Source organism: Cucumis sativus, chromosome 2, assembly GCF_000004075.3.
Source record: "Cucumis sativus cultivar 9930 chromosome 2, Cucumber_9930_V3, whole genome shotgun sequence".
Classification (NCBI taxonomy): domain Eukaryota; kingdom Viridiplantae; phylum Streptophyta; class Magnoliopsida; order Cucurbitales; family Cucurbitaceae; genus Cucumis; species Cucumis sativus.
Window position 1 is genome coordinate 9,283,540 of NC_026656.2, and position 20,131 is coordinate 9,303,670.

At 34.6% G+C, this 20,131-nt stretch overlaps 1 protein-coding gene across 3 annotated transcripts; it reads left to right on the plus strand.

Moving 5' to 3' along the window:
• The first annotated feature begins 1,233 nt into the window (after nucleotides 1-1,233).
• Nucleotides 1,234-18,926, plus strand: LOC101217110 (SNARE-interacting protein KEULE). 3 transcript variants are annotated; one of them, XM_011650808.2, is made up of 22 exons: nucleotides 1,234-1,821; nucleotides 4,512-4,704; nucleotides 4,930-4,988; nucleotides 5,297-5,378; nucleotides 6,332-6,410; nucleotides 6,986-7,036; nucleotides 7,131-7,227; nucleotides 7,364-7,396; nucleotides 7,830-7,955; nucleotides 9,566-9,757; nucleotides 9,867-9,950; nucleotides 10,046-10,144; nucleotides 10,213-10,289; nucleotides 13,193-13,289; nucleotides 13,608-13,733; nucleotides 13,817-13,912; nucleotides 14,105-14,224; nucleotides 14,298-14,372; nucleotides 17,669-17,859; nucleotides 18,127-18,217; nucleotides 18,310-18,399; nucleotides 18,501-18,926. In XM_011650808.2, the coding sequence occupies exons 2-22, from the start codon at nucleotides 4,632-4,634 to the stop codon at nucleotides 18,552-18,554; spliced, it is 1,992 nt and encodes a 663-aa protein (XP_011649110.1). In that variant the 5' UTR covers nucleotides 1,234-1,821; nucleotides 4,512-4,631; the 3' UTR covers nucleotides 18,555-18,926. The 3 variants fall into 3 exon arrangements, with proteins under 3 accessions (XP_011649110.1, XP_004138971.1, XP_031736753.1); XM_004138923.3 differs by having other exon boundaries at nucleotides 1,236-1,821; nucleotides 14,295-14,372; XM_031880893.1 differs by lacking the exon at nucleotides 1,234-1,821 and having other exon boundaries at nucleotides 4,568-4,704; nucleotides 5,266-5,378; nucleotides 14,295-14,372.
• The last annotated feature ends 1,205 nt before the right edge of the window (nucleotides 18,927-20,131 follow it).

Below are 20,131 nucleotides of genomic sequence, written 5' to 3' on the forward strand. Positions count from 1 at the left end.
ATCAATTGGTTAAATAAGATAATTTTGTTGGGGGTTGTAAATATATAATATTAAGAAAAGCAAACAACAATTTAAAGGTATTTGGAGAGCTCAAATGTAATCAAGATTACTGCAAAATCATACGTATGTTGAGATACATGTCGAATTGAGGGTGTAAAAAAAAATGAAATAAAAAAAAGTGAGAACGAAGAAAAATAGAGTTTATTTAAAAACAGCAAAAGTGAAATAAGTTTAATAAAACAATTCATGCACATAAGGCTCACTCCAATCAAACTCCTAATTTTTGAGATGCACATGAATTTAGACCATTTGTTACAATCATTTTTTAAAATCATTAATGATTTAATTGTCAAACATGAATAGATTTCTTCCTATGCTAGTTTTACGAAATGAACATTTGGAGTAATGTTCTATTTTGAAATCTCAAGATTATGAAGTTTGAAATGAATGATGTTTATTATAGAAGTAAAGAAAATGATTTTCAAATCTGAAACAATTTCAAATCTTGTTTTTACTTAAAAACTTTTGTGGTAAAAATGTTAAGATTTTGCACGATTTTATAGGATTTAGAAATTATTTTTTTAAATATAAAATTTTAAATGCATTCATCAAAATCTTTCAAGTTTCAAATAAAATAGTTAATTTAAAATCATTTCTCATATTTCAAATTAAAGAATTTAAAACAGTTGAATCCAAACAGAGAGTAATTTATGGATAATATTAACTTTGTTTTTAACAGAGAAACTATTTGTAAAAAGTTTGAGGTTTTAACTTAAAGGATGTAATTATTAATTTCATACTAGTAATTGAAGGTGTAAATTGTTGACATGATATTGTTTTTTGAAAGATTAAAAACTGATAGGATTTGATTAGATGCGAAAAGAAAAATATTTGGTTAAACAAAATGGCCATTAGAAAGCGAAGGTGGGGGATGAAGGATACGGACATGCATGGTGGTGGGGGGGGGGGGGGGGGGGGGGGGGTGATAATAGAGAAATTCGTTCCATTCTCGTTGTCTTTGCGTCGCGGGGTCTAAGTCAAAACCCATTAACCAAAGTCTTGAACTCTAATTTCTTCACCAACTTTTTAATCCCATTTTTTCCCCCTAATTGCATTTGGAGTTTAATTAGAGTTTAATTAGAGTTTAATTAGAGTTTTGAAATTGAAGAAAAAGAAAAAGAAAAAGAAAAAAGAAATGGGGGGCAAGGCAAACTAAGCTCAGGCCTCAGCCAGGTTCAAATCGAAAAATAAAAAAAGAAAAGGAAAGTCTAAAGAGAAAAAAAACAAAAAACGAGACGAAGAAAAGTAGCAAACATTTCTCTGGTTTCTTCCTCTTCCTTCATCTTCGTGCAGTTTCATCTCTTCTGCTGCATCCCTCTCGATCTTTCCTTCTCTCTTTCACCACCGGACACCGCACCGCCAGGCGCCAGCCCTCCATTTCTGAGCTACCGGTTGCTTTGTTTCTTCCTTTTCGGCAACAGCGTCAAGCCCTCCCTGGTGGTGGTTCTTGATCTGCCTCACCCACGAGCTTCACCCACGCCTTCTCGGCTAACCGGCTGTCACTTCATCCAATCAGTGGCCAACAGATCGTTGACGTGTATTTCCCCTCTATTCGACGAGTATCATTACTGACGCACTTGAGATCGGACCTCAGAATCACTCGATGATGATCTTAATTTAAGGAATTTCTCCTAAGGCGCAAATATCTGCAGCATCCACCACTTGTTTGACCTCTGATCGTTTTACCCACTCGGTTTCAACCTCGCACCTCTGAGTTCGAAGGAATTCGAACACCGTCCATCAGGATTAAAGACCCTTAAAGTAAGTTTAGTTGCTAATGTTGCTCTAAGTCTCATGTGGACTCAATTTAAATGAAGTAATTTGGTCTCTAACCAGGTTTAGATAGGTTTAGATTGTTCATTTGAGGTCTCGGGTTTTGAAATGAAGGACAGTTTGGGTAACGTTTCTAAACATTTTAATTGGACCCCCGACAATATATTTAGTTTGGAATGTGTTTTTAGGTTTCAGTCTAAGTTTATCTGTAATAGTTCGGAATCGATTTGAGGTAAGTGGCTTTTTTACCGGACCGCACTAGTACTGGGTTGGGAATCGTGTTCTGCAGGTATTGTTGGCTTGGTCTGTCTAAAATGGCATGCTATATTTATGTTTACGAAATGATATGCTATATTATGCATGATAATTATTATGCTATGTTGATCAATGAGATGTGAATAAAAAGTTGATGTGCATGTTTAGTTATGGGAGAAAAGGATTATGATAACCCTAGTATTATAATAATCCTAGTGTTATGGTAATATGTGTTTGGAGTTAAAGTTATTATTGATAGTGTTATGGTAATATGTGCTTGGGGGAAGGATTATTGTTGTAGTATTATGATAATATGCGTTTGTGGGAAGGGTTATAATTGTAGTGTTATTATAACTTGTGTTTGGAGGAAGGGTTATGAGTGTAGTATTATAATAAGATGAAGTAGGGAAATTTGTAGGGCTATGAGGGAAATCTGTAGGGTTATTTAACCCTAATCCCCAAAATGGAAAACCTTGTTTGGGCCATAACCCTTTTCCTAATCCCCCTAAATCCCCATTCCAAACAAAGTATGGATTGATAAAAATCACCCAAAGTGTTTATGAATGTGATGTGTACTGGGAAAATTACTCCATGTTGCATCTTTATTTGTAGATTGAGAATAGTCTTAGAACTATTCAAACCCTTTTTGACGAGGATTCAAGTCAACTCTACAATATTTGACAGAAACTCATAGGAAATTAATTCCTAAGTAGGTGGCAACCATGGATACCACTTAGTTAGATATTGATACTATGTTTCATTTTTTGCCACTAGGCATTACAACTCTATTTAGATTCAATTTGGGAAATGACTCATTTTGAGTGTTTTTTGAGATTTTGAATAAGGTTTCTAACGAAGTTCTGACCCTGGAGCCTTGAATTTATTATTTGTAATTTTGAAGCACCTTAGAATGCTTAAGGAAGTTGAATTCTACCGGGATATGTTTACTTTTTTCTAGCACGATGTATGATTTATTCCTATTATGAAAAATTATGACTTATGCTATCTTGAAACTGTGATGTGTCCTAATATGGTCGAACATGCTTGGATGCTGTTTGTGTTGATTTTCTTTTGATATGAAACAACTTTCACTGAGAAAATGCCCGATGTGTTGATTACATATTAGGGTTGTTGAGGAAGTGACTAGCACCTTGCAAGTACCCCAGGTGAACACCATGAATAGCGAGCCTGTATAATTGTTGAATCTTTGTGTATTTTGCAATGGCTCCTTGTATGCTATTTGGTGCTCCTTCAGGTGTGGCCTAATAACCCGATTTTGTAGGTGGATGGGTACCGTGACTTTAGTGATGCTAAAATGGGAGTTTGAGAAAGTTTGACCAGTATGACTAGGCGTACTGTTTGTTATGCTTTTCTTGAGTTTACATTGTTTAAGAACTTTTGGAAGTTAAAATTTTTGTTTTAGATGCAAGTCTATTGTGGTTACCCTTGAGTTCAGGTGCTTCTAATAGACTTTAGTAGTGTTTGGTCTTTGGTGACCCAGGAGGTTTGGTCTTTGGTGATCCAACGAGGTTTGATCTTTGGTGAGGTTTCATGTTTCTCTTTGGGTTTTGAAACGGCTTTTTGTAAGTACATTTAGGCAAGATCTTACCTAGTTGAAAACCATTTCATTAATGGGGTTCTTTGTGGGTTTTTTTTTTTACTTTTAATGTCTTTGTATTCTTTCCTTCTTCCTCAACGAAAATTGTTGTTTCCATAAAAAAGAAAAAAGATAGAAACAGTAGTAGAGTTATTTTGTTTCGAGGATTGGTTTCAGATTGACTTTGGCTTGAGTTGGCTAGTTATGTTACATGTTAATTTGAATAGCAAGTGTTTCAAATATTAGTTTCCTTGATTGCCTTTATAGTTTACCAGGTGATTTGCATATACGTAGTGTTTATGGCTATGTTGATAAGCTGCCAAATCTTTCTAAACTATCATAGATAGTAGAGTTAGTTAAAGAATAAGTTTTGGTAATGTTGAAATGTCGGGGCATTATTTTGCATATCTTGACCTTCATAGTAGCTTTATTTACCGAGTAGTTTCATTACTCAACATTTCCTTTTAAAATTTTCTAATAACGATACAAGTGTATAGGGTTCATGACAAGGCGATTTGTTAACTGTGCCGTGAGACTAGGAGGGGCACATTTTCACATTCATATATTCTCTAAATCATTTACATTCGAAATTATGTTATAAAATTGTTTCTATTGGTTTAACACTTTATCTTTGTTTTAAGTTTTACAAGTTTTCAATGGTATACGAAATACGAAGTTTTAATTGTTTTCTGGAAAATTATTTCCCCATGCCTATTTTCAAGTTTGAAATATTCTGACATGCACTTACTTATGTCCTTAGTAAGTTTAGGTTTAAAAAAGTTGGGGTGGTACAATTACATTAACTTTTTGGGTTATTGTTTTTCAGGATCATCACTGCATTTTCTTTGTTGTTTCCTTCCCCAATCTTTTCCACCTCGTTTAGGACTTCCTTGATTGGTAAACAATCTCTGAAGCAACCAATTGGAGGGATTCTTGGTCTTGGACCATGTCGTTCTCTGATTCCGATTCATCTTCTTACGGGGGTGATTATAAAAGTTTCAGGCAAATCAGTCGTGATCGTGAGTATCTCTCTTTTGCACTTATTTTAATTTACTTATCTCCTAGCAATTTTTCATTCTTAGTGGTAGGAAACAGAACCTTGATCGTCACAAGCATTTCAAACTTTTATAATATGGCATATTATAAAAGATCAACCTTAGATCTTTAATCTTCCTAGATGGCCAGTGCATTGCATCATGGCACGTCATTGACTGATTTACCTATCATTTCAAATTCACTGTCAGGATTGCTGCATGAGATGCTTCGCTCAGCTAAAACTGGAGATTCCAAATCAACATGGAAGGTAGGCCATATGCATAGTCATATTCACAGCCATCTTCATCTAATCGAATTGCTTTTTTTACTATCTTTATTCATTTTACATATGATTCTACGTGGCTTTAGAATTTGCAAGGGTCTAATGTAGCATTTTGCTTTTTTATAACATGGAATTTGTCTGAAAGTGGGACTTAAAAAATGGGAGACTAGTATTTTTACGTCTTTGGATTTTTTTTTTTGGTACATGCAAGAATCATTGGTTTGCTTTTCGTTTGGTTTATTACTCCACACCACATTCCCAGATTTCTTGGTGCTTGGATCTGTTGCTTGCAGGTTCTCATCATGGATAAACTTACCGTCAAGATAATGTCATACTCATGCAAGATGGCTGATATCACAGATGAAGGTGTTTCATGTAAGAAACACAGACTAATTTTCTAAGAAATTTTATACCAATGATTCTAGAGTGCTTTCTGTGATTCACTGTGTTGTTTAGACAATATATTGCAGTTTCATGATATTAGTTGAATATGAATTTACTGCATTTTGTTTTTTCTCATTAAAGGACTCCAAACGGGGTCGTTTGTTAACTGGAAGTGGAATTACACATAAATACCTCATGCACTAATCTCCACTGTATCTATCATTTTTTTATTAATTTCATTGGTTGACTTTGTTTCAATGGGAAAGCAAGCTTTCATGAAGGAAACTAAAAAGTTCCTGAGGCTGTACAAAAAAGAGTCAAAACTAGCTGATAATCGGCCTCCAATCAAAAGAATAAGAACTATCTGATAATTATAAAAAAGTAGAGTGACCCCCCCCCCCCCCCCCCCCCCCATTAAAGCTAAGATATCTCAGACCTTGTTTGATTGTTTGGGGACTTTCTACAAAACCTAAAAAATCCTTTTATTTCTCTCCAGATTCAAGTCATAACCCCCAAAACACAGCAAATGAACAAACCCTTTCTCACTATAATACAGTGTACTGACGTTAAATCACCATGATTTGTATCCCTAAGTAATTATTAATGCAGTACATATATTTGGGGTAATGATATTTATTATTTAGTTGATTCATCCATTGCTCAAAGCTATATTTATCTGTTCTTTACCGAAGCAATGATTTTATCCCTATGTAATTATTAGTACGCGCTACATGTATTTTGGGTAATGATTTCTATTATTTAACTTATCCATCCATAATTCAAAGCTGTATTTATGTGTTCTTTATCGAAGCAGATAGGAAGAAGGATTAAAAACCTTTTATAATTGGTTGGGATTGTGGTAAATTACCAAAGAAATGCTTTTGTAAGCTAGATCTTTTCTCCATTTGGAGTTTGAAAGTGTCTGGATTCATTTGGTGTTGCAGTGGTAGAAGACATATACAGACGGAGGCAGCCACTGCCGTCCATGGATGCTATCTATTTCATTCAGCCCTCTCGAGAGAAGTAATATGTGTTTACTTTTATATGATTTATTAAAGTATACAGTTCCACGTGATATTTCCATTTAATTGTAAACTTTAAAACCATACTTTGTCTTTACCTTTTACTTAGCAAAATTGGAACGTAACTGATCTTTTGTGTTTGATTATACCTTTTATTTGGTCTCCTGCATTTATAGGCATTTTCTCTCTTTTATTGTTATGAATTGAATGTTTGTCTCATTCTGTTTTTGTCTTATTTCGTGCTTATTGCTTTTATACTGAAGTAGATAAGAAAAGTTTGTGTTTCATTTATTTACAGATATAATGAAGCAAGTCCTTTTCTATATTTCTTACTTGTAGATACGTGAAATAGAACCCCACTAGGCAAAGGAGATTTTTCTAACCTTGTCAGAAGGGCCCCTCTTCCGTTGCTTTTTGTTACGATAATATCTTAATTCTTACACCTCTTATCATAAGAAAATATCATTTGTATAAATAAATACAGGAAAGGAGTAAACTTAGTATTGATTATTATTTTAGATTTATTGCATAAATTAGAGTTGAATTCTTTGTTATCTCTCTCTTTTGAACTTGCAGTGTTATCATGTTCCTTTCAGACATGTCAGGGAGGTCTCCTTTATACCGGAAGTACGTAGGCTCAGTTCCCAATTTCATAATGTTTCTAGTTGAGTATTTTTTTTTGTAGTAGTTGTTGAATCTATTTTCATTTGTATCTTTGAAGGGCATTTGTTTTCTTCAGTTCACCTATATCAAAAGAATTAGTCAGTCAGATCAAGAGGGATTCAACTGTTTTACCTCGCATAGCTGCTCTAAAAGAGGTTTCTGATCTCAGGCCTAGGCTAAAGTTTCTGCTTGATTTTTTTCCATAGTAGTCTGTTGGATTAAATTTCTCATTTATTGTTAGATGCAAATGAATATTTACTTTTTCACCTTTCTTTTTGTGTCAATGTACAGATGAATTTGGAGTACTTTGCTATAGATAGCCAGGTACCTTTTTTAACCTACTTGTTGATCAATGCAGGTGTATGATCAATTGTTATTTATTAGGCTGTAGCTCTCGTATCTTTATTCTTTTTTACAAATTTGGTTCTGCAAACTGTGACAATATTTTAATTTGATTTTTTTCTTGCTAAACATAATGACTTCCACTCACTAGTTCTTTCTGGAGATTATTTCATTTTCCAATATTTGTCTGTACTGAAATATGTATGTTTTTATAATTACGTACTGAAATGATAAATTTGTTCTTAGTTTGGCAATATTTTGAGTTTGAATAATGTTTCTTCAATGAGAGGAAAGTGTGAGCATTTATATCCTGAACTGCATATCATTAAAAAATTTCATTCATGCGTTAATGTTATCATAAATTTGTGTACTATAAAACAATGAACAATATTTGACAATATTCTCACGTTTTCAGGGTTTTACCACCAACAATGAGAAAGCTTTGGAGGAACTTTTTTGTGATGACGAGAGTTCTCAAAAAGGTGTAGCGTGCTTGAACGAGATGGCCATCCGTGTTGGCACAGTTTTTGCATCATTAAGGGTATTGTTTGAGCTTAAAGGAAACATGCATCCTTGATTATGTCATTGTTTGCATTAGTAGTGGTCATGGTTTTAGTGCTGGTTTCGTGGGAGGGATGAAGCACATCTATAGTCAATAAATGAAATTTACAAAGGCTATTGGAAGGTCACAAATAACAAAAGAACAAAAAAAGAACAAAAAATGAGAAATTCCCATCCCCAAGACAGTCAAATTTTTCCAACATACCTTTGCAAAATGGTAAAGATGGCATTAACCCACAAGGTACCCCTCTTTCATCAACCCTTAGGTCCACATGGAAGTTTGAGAATGAAAACCTTCAATTGATTGGCCCATATAAGCTGAAACAGAAGATGTCAAAAACCTTCCACCAAAGCCATTTAATGAACTGACACTAAAAAAAAAAGTTCGGCCAATTCTACTTTTCTTCTACAGAGGACAAAATAAGTGGGTGAGAGGCAAGCAAGGACTCTACCTTTTGGCAATGTTATCAGCAAGCATTGAAACCTTTAAGAAAAGAACTGACCATAGGTAACTTTATGCTTCTTGAGGAGTTTAGACTTGCAAATCATCCAACGTAACTCCTTTGAGTTAAAGGTCCCTTCTGGGGAACATCAAATGAAAAAGAGTGTTAATTAATAAAATTCTTGATGAGGGAGGCTTCAATGTCTAGAATCTTTGTCAAGGGAAACAAGGATGACATCCAAACTGCTACTACGGATGGCTCATTCCCCTCTATCTTCATCCAGTATTTCTATATCACCCACACCTTAAATTACAGCAAGGGTGTTCCATATCCACCATTTAAAATTTTTTTATATCAAAGCACCCTTAGAATCACTCAAACTGAGATAAGGTTAGCAGAAGGTTGTATCATTCCAGCATGGATCTTCATTAAGCTTGATCAGAGCTCCATCATTGAACATAAAAGGGCTTTTACCCAAGGCATAAGGGCAGCCCATGGTGAAATAAAAAAAACTAACGGTTTATTGGTCAGGCCCTGGTATCTTCTATTTTCTTGTCAAGTATCTTTATGTTAGATGTGGTCCATAATAACTAGCCCAGACACCTTCTGTCCTTAAGAAAAATATTGAGGACGAGTTTTGTTAAAAATGTTTTGTAATGGACCAAGTAGTAGTTGTGGTGAGGGTTTCTTTGCATGGTTGTCGTGTTGGTAACTTATCAGTTACTATACTCTTTTTAATCGTACTTGAAAGATGAAACAAATTGGATTGGATGAGTAATGGCTATCTGTTGGAAGGTATGTCAAGAGGCAATAGGAGAACTTTTGAAGATGAAACTGAGACGATATGGAGATTTCAGATTTGACGCTTCCCAATGAATCTAGTTGGCTTCCTTGGGATTACCACTTCACATTGTTTTTTTTTTGTGTGTGTGTGGTGGGGGGACTTTGGTTTTCTTTTCCCTTCTAATTTTTTTGCTAACTTAAAAATGATGGGGGTATGAGATATAAACCTTGAGGCAAAATCTTCTGCTTTTCATTGAGACTCCTCAAGCCTTAAAGCTTGACGTACCTTTTGAGGCTGTAGATTTATTTTATGGTGGGATTACATCGTATTGATCAAGTATTCCCCAACTTTTTTCTTCTCCAGGAATTTCCTTTCGTTCGGTACCGAGCTGCCAAGTCCTTAGATGCAACTACAATGACAACTTTTCGTGATCTCATACCTACAAAAGTTGCTGCTGGTGTCTATGACTGTATAACGAAATATAAGAAGACAATTCCCGATTTTCCTCAGTCAGAAACATGCGAGCTATTGATTCTTGATCGATCTATAGATCAGGTATATAATGTAAATAATTTGACTACTTATAAGTTATTAAACACTTGTAATTTAACCTTTTTTGTTTGGTTTATAGCATGGATATTTTATTTAATTATTTTCTCCTCAGATTGCTCCTGTTATTCATGAATGGACATATGATGCAATGTGTCGTGATTTGCTTAGTATGGAGGGGAATAAATATGTTCATGAGGTAAGTTTAACATTCTGTAAGGTCTTTATTTGATTCTGATCTTGTATTTTTTTTTCTTTTTAGGCACTATGTGCATTATGATATTTACTGTTCAGGTTCCAAGCAAAGTTGGAGGTCCACCAGAGAAGAAAGAGGTTCTTTTGGAGGACCATGATCCAGTTTGGCTTGAGCTTCGCCATGCACACATTGCTGATGTATGCCTTGTCCTTATTATATCTTTTGAACATTACTCTATTTTTCTCTCATCACTGGGTTTTTTCAGGCAAGTGAGCGATTGCATGAGAAGATGACAAACTTTGTTTCCAAAAATAAGGCTGCACAAATTCATCAAGGTTCAAGGTTAGCGCTGTTGTGTTTGCTTGCTTTTGGGGTGGTGTTATGAATATGAACTTGGAAACCTGGCTTTTAGATCACTCATGGATATACTAGAACTGTTTCTCTTTATTGTTTTTTTTTGAAATGGAAACAAGCAAGATCATGAGACTAAAGCTCAAAGTGCAAGAGTATTATACTAAAGGAAAAGCTGAGACTTGAACAAAAAATATACTCGGGCAACATAAATATGATGGAAACCTAAAAACAGACCTGAACAGAAAATTAATGAGCTAATCAAAACCACTCAAAGACAATGCATTAGTAGAAAGCTAAATACAAAGCATTACTTCAATTCAAATCTTAAATCTTGCACACCAAATCTTCAAAATTAAAGGAGAAAGAGAAAGCCAAGAAGATGCTTTAGCTGCCTCAAAACTATCTTGCCCATGCAATCCAATGCCCAGAGGAACTCAAAGCAGTCTTCCAATCCACAAAATCTTGCCAGCACTGCCTTCAACGCATTACTCCAGTTGTCAAAGTGAAATCTGCTTTAGCAATGTCAGTCTCTGGAAAAACCTTCATCCCACCTTGTAAGAATCCTCCAGAACTCCTTAAAGCTTCCAACTAAAGTCCAGCCAACATCTTTTGAGCTCTAGATGATTTTTAAGAACTCTGTATCGAAGCTGTCTCTTCTAGATTCTTGAATTAGTACAATGTCTGAATTAATTCCTTTAGAAACTTTTAAGAATTAGCCACTTTGTTTCTTGTCCAAATCCTCACATAATTCAGTAGCCAATCTTCATTTTTCAACCCTGAAGGATATCTACTGATTGACCTGTTTTCCTTTGGACTAGGCTATAAGGAGATTTCACAGACTTCCAATATGGAATGTAATTTTCGAGGTATGTCTTTCTTTTCCAGTGGAGGGGAAGCTTTCCTTGATGGAATGTAACTGAACCTCTTCAGTTTGGAATATAATACCTAAAGCCTTGTTCATATCGTCCAACATTTCATCTGTATTTTTTATATCCTCATCATTTCTCTTTCCAATTCTTCACTGCTTACACTTGCCAATGTCAGTAAGGCGGCCGATCCTCTATACATATAAAAGAAAGGGCAGCATGGTCACTAACAGCAAATCAATGATGAAGGAATGATTGGGGGAAAGATCGTGACAGATGGGGCCCACGGGTAGGAGAGAGTACTATAAATAGGTCTTTATGGAGAATGTTGTAGGTAGGGTTTCTTTTTGTGTAAAAGCTGCGGAAAGCTTTAGGAGAGGATTTCCCAGGCTCCTTGTAAAGGTGCTGGGTATGCTATTGTTATTTCCTTTATATTTCTCTTGTTAAACTTCTTGTGAACGTTACATTTGGCTGAAGTAATATAAATAACAGAGTGCTGCCTCTGTTTTAGTCCTTTTGTTAGGATAAATTATATTATTTTGAGTTAGAATCCTAACAGACTCTTCATTGAAGTCTTTTGGAGCTTAATGAGAAGTTGTCTGAAAAGTGCAATGTATACCTCGCACAGAAGAATTGAAAGACTCTTGGGAATTACATCCAAAATGGGAACCGGGTTTTATTCAATAAAGGTAAAGAAGCTGACCTGTTTTGTTCTAGCCCAGGGACTTGGATCTTGACACAACACTCCTCAAGCAAGTTGGGGTTTGTGATTTTTGTCCCGGAATTGTTAAAAGAAGTCCTTTTCCTGGTGAAGTGTTTTCCGAAAGGCTTAAACAAATAAGAACTTCTTCGAGACATTCTAGAAATCTTGTGCTTCTTGTTTCTCTACGTTCATTGATGCATGGAAATGTCAGCCGGAAACTTCTGAGGTATTTCAACCATTCTCGTATTTTGAGATGGAGACTGAAGTTCTTTTTCTAATGAATGGAATGCTATATTCACTTTACTGTTTGATTGGTTGGAAAATAGCAAGAGTTGGATTCCGAGGCAGAGGAAGAAATGAGAACACGACTGGAAGATGGAGGGTTCTTGAGTGATTAGTTAATGATGCTGAGCTGTCTTTTGGGTGGACTAACGGAGGAACTAGAATAGCCTCTTTTTTAAATTTCCTTTTCGTGCCCTTTTGGATGGAAGCTGAAAGGTTACTTTGCAGAGAATCATTTCCATCCACATTCTCTTTCCTCATTAATGCTTTTTTGTGTTCACACTCGGCTGGAAAGGAGCCCCATTTGAGTTCTCCAACGTCTGAGGTTTAATTGGCGCGAGACCAAAGCCCAATGAATTAAAGGCACAGTTATCTTCTACTAATTTCTCTCCTTTCGCTGGCTGTACAATCTAGCGATTTTTCTTCTTCTGATAATTCAATTGGAACTGTAGTTTGAAAGGTCCTCAAGAATGGCTGCTTTATGTTTTTATTGGTTGCAAATATAAAAACCAAGGTCGATGGTTAATGATTGGGTCATGTTATTGGTGGCTGGTGCTTTGGTAATTGGTAAGTGTGGCTGGAATAAAGCAAAGTGCTCAACTTTAGATATTTTCGACTTCATATTGACGGAGTTTGTTTTTAGATTTAGTTCTCCAGGCTTCATTGATGGATCGTTTTGACTAATCTATTGTGTAATTCTATTTTGTTTCTGATACAAGCTAATTGGAAACATATTCTCCTATAATTGGTTACGGTCACTGCCATATTTCCTTCTTTTATTTGTTTTTTATTTTTTAAGAAAAAAACAGTCGTGCTTTGCCTTTTCAACAATTTCATTTCACATTGAACAAACAGGATAAAAGGGAATTCTTTTTCCTTGTTGAACTTTGGCCTCTAGTTTCTTTTATACTATTGAGTATTGGCCAAGCATTGGGTACCTGTATGAGATAATTTTTCTGTGGTTTGTTAGCAGTAGTTAAACAAGCATACTTTACTATGATGTTGCTTTTCTGACCTAAATATTTTCTGCTTTTCTATAGAAATAGTAGTGAACTCTCCACACGGGATTTGCAAAAGATGGTTCAAGCATTGCCACAATACAGCGAACAAATTGACAAGCTCTCCCTGCATGTGGAGGTTAGTTTATTGTAGAATTTGGTTTTGTATGTTACTTTTTGACCTAAATGTTGCATGGTACTTTTCCCCTACCTAGAGCAAACAATCTTAGCTTATAGATAGAGGAGAGTAGAGGATGGTTTTTAGTTTAATCAGGTTTGGTTTTGTACTGTGGTTCAGAGCTTTGCCGTCTCTAGAAGCCTTAGAAACTGAAAAATGTTTTGAAAAAGAGCAAAAGGAACCTTCATTTCCTCTTGCTCAGCAATATGTTCAATATTTGAGGAGTTGGAAGTAACTTCTTAAGATCTTTTGGAACTGACTTTGAGTTTGTTAATTCAGATTGCAGTAAAACTAAACAAATTCATCAAGGAACAGGGGCTTAGAGAACTAGGACAAATTGAGCAGGATCTGGTTTTTGGAGATGCAGGAACAAAGGATGTAATAAAATTTTTGACGACCAATGAGGTGATTACTGAAACTATATTAATGTTCTCAAGTACATGTCAATGGAGATATGAATATGAAAGATACTTTGAACATCTTGGCAGGATGCAAGTCGTGAAAATAAGTTACGGTTATTGATGATTCTTGCAGCCATTTATCCTGAGAAATTCGAGGGTGAGAAAGGTCAAAATTTAATGAAGGTTAGTAGTTTGACCCACTGCCGAGAAGGAAAGGACAACCTTTCCAACAAACCAGCTATTTAATTAATTAAGTTGTTTATCATATGAAATATTTCTTAACAAAGATATTGTTGTCCTGTACTAGAAAAACAAAGATATTGCTGTTTTTTATTCTTCTTACTTCACATCTTGACAATGTTTAATGCTTGGCAGTTAGCAAAACTACCACCAGAGGATATGAATGCTGTTACCAACATGAGATTACTTGGTACTGCACCTGATAGCAAAAAAAGCTCATTAGGGTCATTTTCTTTGAAGTTTGATATTCACAAGGTAAAACTGTCCTTCGCTTAGCTTTATTTAAATTTATTTGTTTGATGTCTGACAATATAGTTATCATCAGAAGAAGCGTGCAGTTAGGAAACAACAAAATGGTGGAGAAGAAACGTGGCAGTTATCGCGGTTTTATCCCATGATAGAGGTGAGATCACGGTCATGCTTGTTTGTTCAATCTGATGCAATTATTTAGTACTGGCTAACATATGACTAGATGGCCTTGATTTAAAGTGGGGGTGATGTTTTACATGGTTTAGTGTGTTTTTGCTCTAGCCTATTGACTTGATGCGGGTGACAGGGATCAGTAGGTCATGATTCTAAATTTGAATTTAAAAAATGTTATTTCCTTTTCAATCGATTAACGATTGATGGGTGGTTCTGCCAAAGTCCAATTAGAACGTCTTTGTGTTATATTTTCTTTTTTTGATGGTTGTGATTTTCTATTTTAAAAAATAAAAAAGCCATAGAAATTAAGAAGTAATTACAAAATGGTCTGCTCTCTCCTTTCTTCCTCCACATCCTTGCTCTTGTAACTCTGTTTAGTGTTCTGTTTTCTATGTCAGCAAGCAAGTGTGGAGCGAAGCTGTTTTATTTTAAATTTTATTTCATTATCCGACCTTACAGTTGACGATTTCTTCTTTTAGCATTTGGTTTGTAGATGGACTTTTCTGTTTGGAAGATGTTAGAAGTAAACATGTTTTTCCTCTTTCCAAGTCTCATTTCCTCTGGTTTGAAAAAGCCATTACTGAACTTCTAGGCTTGTCCACTTGTCAATTTTTCAAGAAACAGAGTCGTGATGTTGCCCAATCTACTTGCATGTCGAAAATTTGAGTTGGCATGCTTAGTATCTATTACAAGAACTTTTAGGGGCCTTCTAAGGATAAATCTTCTTTTTATCTCCTCCGTTGCCAAATGAAATTTTCAAGAATTATGCAAATATTCTGAAAGGAAAGCAGAGTACTAATTTTCCAGTTCCAGATGTTGTTTTGCAAGGAAAACAAAATGTCTCTTCCTCTGTTCTAGCTTCAAATTGTTTCGTTCCTCCCAAGACTTATGGATCTTATTCGATCAGGAAAGATTCTGAAGTGTTTGCTGAAAATTTCAATGATTTTTGGGTGATCTCGAAACTTTTTGTTTTTTATAATTGGACGAGGATTTTTACAACGTTGATGCTCGTTTTAAGACTAAAGTTTATAGTAATCCGTGTTGAGGATAAGCTTTGATTGTACTTGACAAGGGCAACATGGAACAGTTTATTTGATTCTCCGAGCGAATGGCAGGCTTATGGTAATTTTCATCTTCAGTTTGAAAAATGGAACATGGATTTGCACAGTCGTCCTCTTGGTATGAAAGGATTTGGAGGTTGGATTTCTATAAAAAAAATCTTCCTTGAGATTATTGGTGTTGGAGCACTTTTGAAACTATTGGAGCTTATTTTGAAGGTTTAGAGAGTATAGCTTATAAAACTCTCAATTGGTTAATGGCTTTGAGGCTTGTATTCAAGTTAAAAGAAACTTGTGTGGTTTCATGCCTTCTCACCAAAATTAAGGATGTTGATAGGGTATACTTCTTTCTTTGTTTTGGAGATAGTTTAGCCTAGATTCTCCCAATCTCGTTCATGGGGATTTAGTATAAAAGATTTTTCAAATTCACTCTTCTTATTTCATTTATCCCAGGTTATGGCAAATGAAGGTACTGTTCTTCAAATTCAGAGGTATGATATTGACTTCTTGGCTTCCATTCAGCCCATTTCCTTGTTTTTAAGGAATCTATTGGAAGTTGTTGGCCTAAAGTGTGGAAGAAAGTGTGATTGTACAGGGAACAACAAACAGAGCAAGTTTTCTTCGGTAGCCGAGCAGCTCCCTGAGGTTGAAGATGAACAATTAATGATTGTTTTCTTTAAATCATTTTGATGTGAAGATAAATCAGTTTAGTTCTCAGCCACATTTAAAGAAGAAAGAGAAACATCATTCCTATTCATTTGACATACCCAATAACGAAGTTAATGCTAGCACGATTTTCACTTCCAATGATCACATCGATGTCTCAACCAAGATTAGTTTACTTGGTGACCATTAGTTTCAGGAATATCAACAAGCTACCAACGTTTAGCTGATAAGGACTCTTTCCTTGTTAAGTCACAACAAGGCTTAATTAATGTTAATTCTGTTCTATTAATACCAGCCCTCTTCATTATTCTCGAAAAAGAGAAACTAAAGACTTATTTTTGGGGTTAGTATTACTGCTCGTAATTAAGAGTGTTGTTCCTGTTTATTGACTCAATCATCTAATGTGTTACAAGGCAAGTATCAACACAGGATTCATTTTCTTCAAAATCCTTTGGACGATGGAAGCTTTATATTGGGCCTCTGTTTCAGTTTTATAGCATTTGGTGGAAAATTGCAGAATGTGGTGTTATCATTGTGCATCCTTGCTTTCTGATCTAGTGTTAAAATTGTATGATACACGAGTTGTATAGTACGACCCAAGTTGGAATGGAGGGAAATCGATAAGACTTTGACAGAGTATTTGCATTTTTCTTCTCCTTTGTATTAGCTCCCTATTTCCAGCTATGTGGAAGTCAGTGTCCTAAGAGGACTAATATTCTGATTTGGATTTATGCCTGATAGTAATCTAAATTTAGAGGAAATTTTACAACGAAAGTATCCTTAGCAGCATCTATCAGAACTTTGGTTGGAAGGAAATTAGAGCATATTTTGAAATTACTCTCTTTTTCAATTTGATCATTTTGATTTGGCACATCTCAGAGCATTGGTGCTTGATATCAAAGGTCTTTGGTGGTTTTCCCATTCAAGATATCTTTCGAAGTTGGGATGCTTTCATTTCCCCCTTTTATCAAGTCTTAGTTGTCTTGGTTTTCTTTCACCTTGCTAGTTTTGTTTGGGAAATTATTTGTCATGAGGTTTTTATTTTATTTTGTTTCGTTTATATTGTGTGTGCATTGGGCTTTTTTCATTTACTATTGAGCTTGTTTACCTAATCTGGATCTTTTATGGCATTTCAGTTTATCATGCTATATATATATTGATGTTGCTTCACAATTAAAAGAACATTGCATTTCTTGTTTGTTGGGCCAAATAACTTAAAGTCAATTTAATCAGGGTGACACCTAACTTAAACTCAATTTACTATTGAGCGGGTGGTGTTTACCTAATCTGGATCTTTTATGGCATTTCAGTTTATCATGCTATATATATATTGATGTTGCTTCACAATTAAAAGAACATTGCATTTCTTGTTTGTTGGACCAAATAACTTAAACTCAATTTAATCAGGGTGACACCTAACTTACCCTTAGTTTGATCATTCAACAGTAGACGACATGTTCTCCAAAGCTAATGGCTTTTAAGGCATCATTTTTATCTTTGTTGAAATCTATTCAAAATCACATTTTCATTGTTGACCCAAGCTAATTTTCAGGAACTAGTTGAAAAACTTAGCAAAGGTGAATTATCCAAGGATGATTATCCATGTCTAAATGACCCGAGTCCAACTTACCATGGACCATCTCATACAGCAGCAGTTCAGCCACCTCCAGCTGCTCATTCAATGAGATCAAGACGGACTCCAACGTGGGCCCGACCTCGTAATTCTGATGATGGATACTCAAGGTGCTTATTTACTCATTTTATTTGATGTTTTGTTTTTTGTATATATATATATATCAAATTTTCACATTGATGGCATTCAAATATTTGTGGTTCATTTGTCACATTTGCTTCCTGTCTAATTTTCTTGTTGAATCATTGATACTTCTGGTTTACTTGGAGACTATTAAGATTTAAGATCTGAACCTGTAGCAATATAAGATAGTAGAATTTTCTACTGGCATGTTTCTTTTATGATGGTTTTAGGTTTAAAAATTTCTTTTCGGACAGTGATTCAATACTGAGGCATGCATCTAGTGATTTCAAGAAGATGGGCCAGCGTATCTTTGTATTTATCGTAGGTGGAGCAACTAGGTCAGAGGTAAAATATTTTCTTATATAATTTGGACAGGTTGTCATTGATGCTCCGAGTTAGTTATCTGGATACATAAAGTATATCTTTTCAACCTGCAGCTTAGAGTTTGTCACAAGCTTACAGCAAAGTTGAAGAGAGAAGTAGTTTTAGGTTCAACAAGCATCGATGATCCTCCACAATTTATTACGGTATTTAGCTTCAACCTTGTATATTGAAATGTGGAGTTGTTTTCTACCATTCTTATGACACCCATCATTTCTCATGAATATCGTATTTATAACTGATACAGAAGCTTAAGATGTTGACTGCACATGAGCTCTCATTGGATGATCTCCAGATATGATGATTAGAATCTGCCTCTTATCTGCACTTCAGCGCTTTGTAACTAGTCTGTTGGATAACTTTTTTTTTTTCGTTTTTTTGCCTCTTTAAGCTTTAGTTTTATTGCTAGTTTGTCATGATCTTGTGATGAACTTTTAGCGGTAAAAGTTGTGCATATTGCATAATGTAACATGTTTTACATTCGTATATTGTAACATTTCTTAATAGATAAGATACAATTGAAACTGTACCTTCCCATTTTTACCCATATTACACACGATTGAAGGAAAGAACTAATTGTGTAAATTTTGGGGAGCAAAGATGATCAGTTTGTGTTGTTTGATTTAGTGCACATTGCAAATGAATAAATATGAATTCATGAATTTGGTTTGGAGGATTCAGAAGCAACTGTAGCTTAGAAAGTAAAAAATTTCATTTCAATACAAGTTATGGAGGTAAACTCACAGAAGAATATTGTAGTGTTTACGAAATTATGACTATAAGGCTTCTCATCCTAGCAACGGATTTCATTTCTTGATTTTACCTGCAAGTATCTTCAAATAGTCTATGTACCTTTTGCACCATGTAAAGTTCATGTTCATAAAAATTGCTATTTGGAAAGGTAGAGGTATTCACTTGAGAAATGAACCAACTTGTCATGATGTTTGGTTATATACAGTTCATTAAAGCTGGTTTGCTCAAGTAGAACAAAATGAATATGCAAGAAAATAATCACAACCTAACTTTAATCAATTAGTAAGAGAAACTGATAATAAACGAAAGGTTAAAATCATTTTTTGTTTTAATTTTTTTATAATATTGTTTCAGCTTTAATAATATTAGTTATTGTAATTTACCGACTAAAACCATAAACTTAAATTATACTAGTCATTGTACTAAACCATTTGTAATAATTTTATCTCTATTCTAAAAAGATGTTGGTTTTTGATTAATTAATTAATATTTTGATGATAATAAATATAAATATTTTTATTGAAAATTTTATTATTTTGAATAGTCCATAACGTCTCTGGAACAATGATTATAATGTTTCTTGAATCACTAAAATTGAAGTTCACAGGATTAGAATTGAATCACTAAAATTGAAGTTAAAAGGATTAGAATGTATAGTAAGATTTCTATATGTTTACCACATTATAGTAAGAGACTGGTATAATATTTTTAACTGTTATGGATGTTGAAAGAATCTTATGGAAAATTTCTAGATGTTTACGACATTATGTTAATGACGATCTCTATGCATGAAAGGTTTCTAAAGGATTTATTGTACTATGTTTAAATAATTTCTCTGTTTGAAGCCAAAAGGCATTAAGCATAACTATTTGAAAAATTATGTTTCGCACTCATGGACATTTTAGGCTTATTCTTTCAAAATGTTTTCTCACTTTCAGGTAAGGATAATGTTGTCCTGAGTTGAGCTTATTGTTGCCATGTCGATCAGTCTCTTAGAAGAAATTACAAGTTGTTGTAGTTAATAGAAGTTGCATAGAGGATTGTATAGAAATCTCGAGTCACCTTTTATAAGTAACATTATGTATAATTAAATGTCGTAATAAGTTGGGCTGCACTTGATTTTCC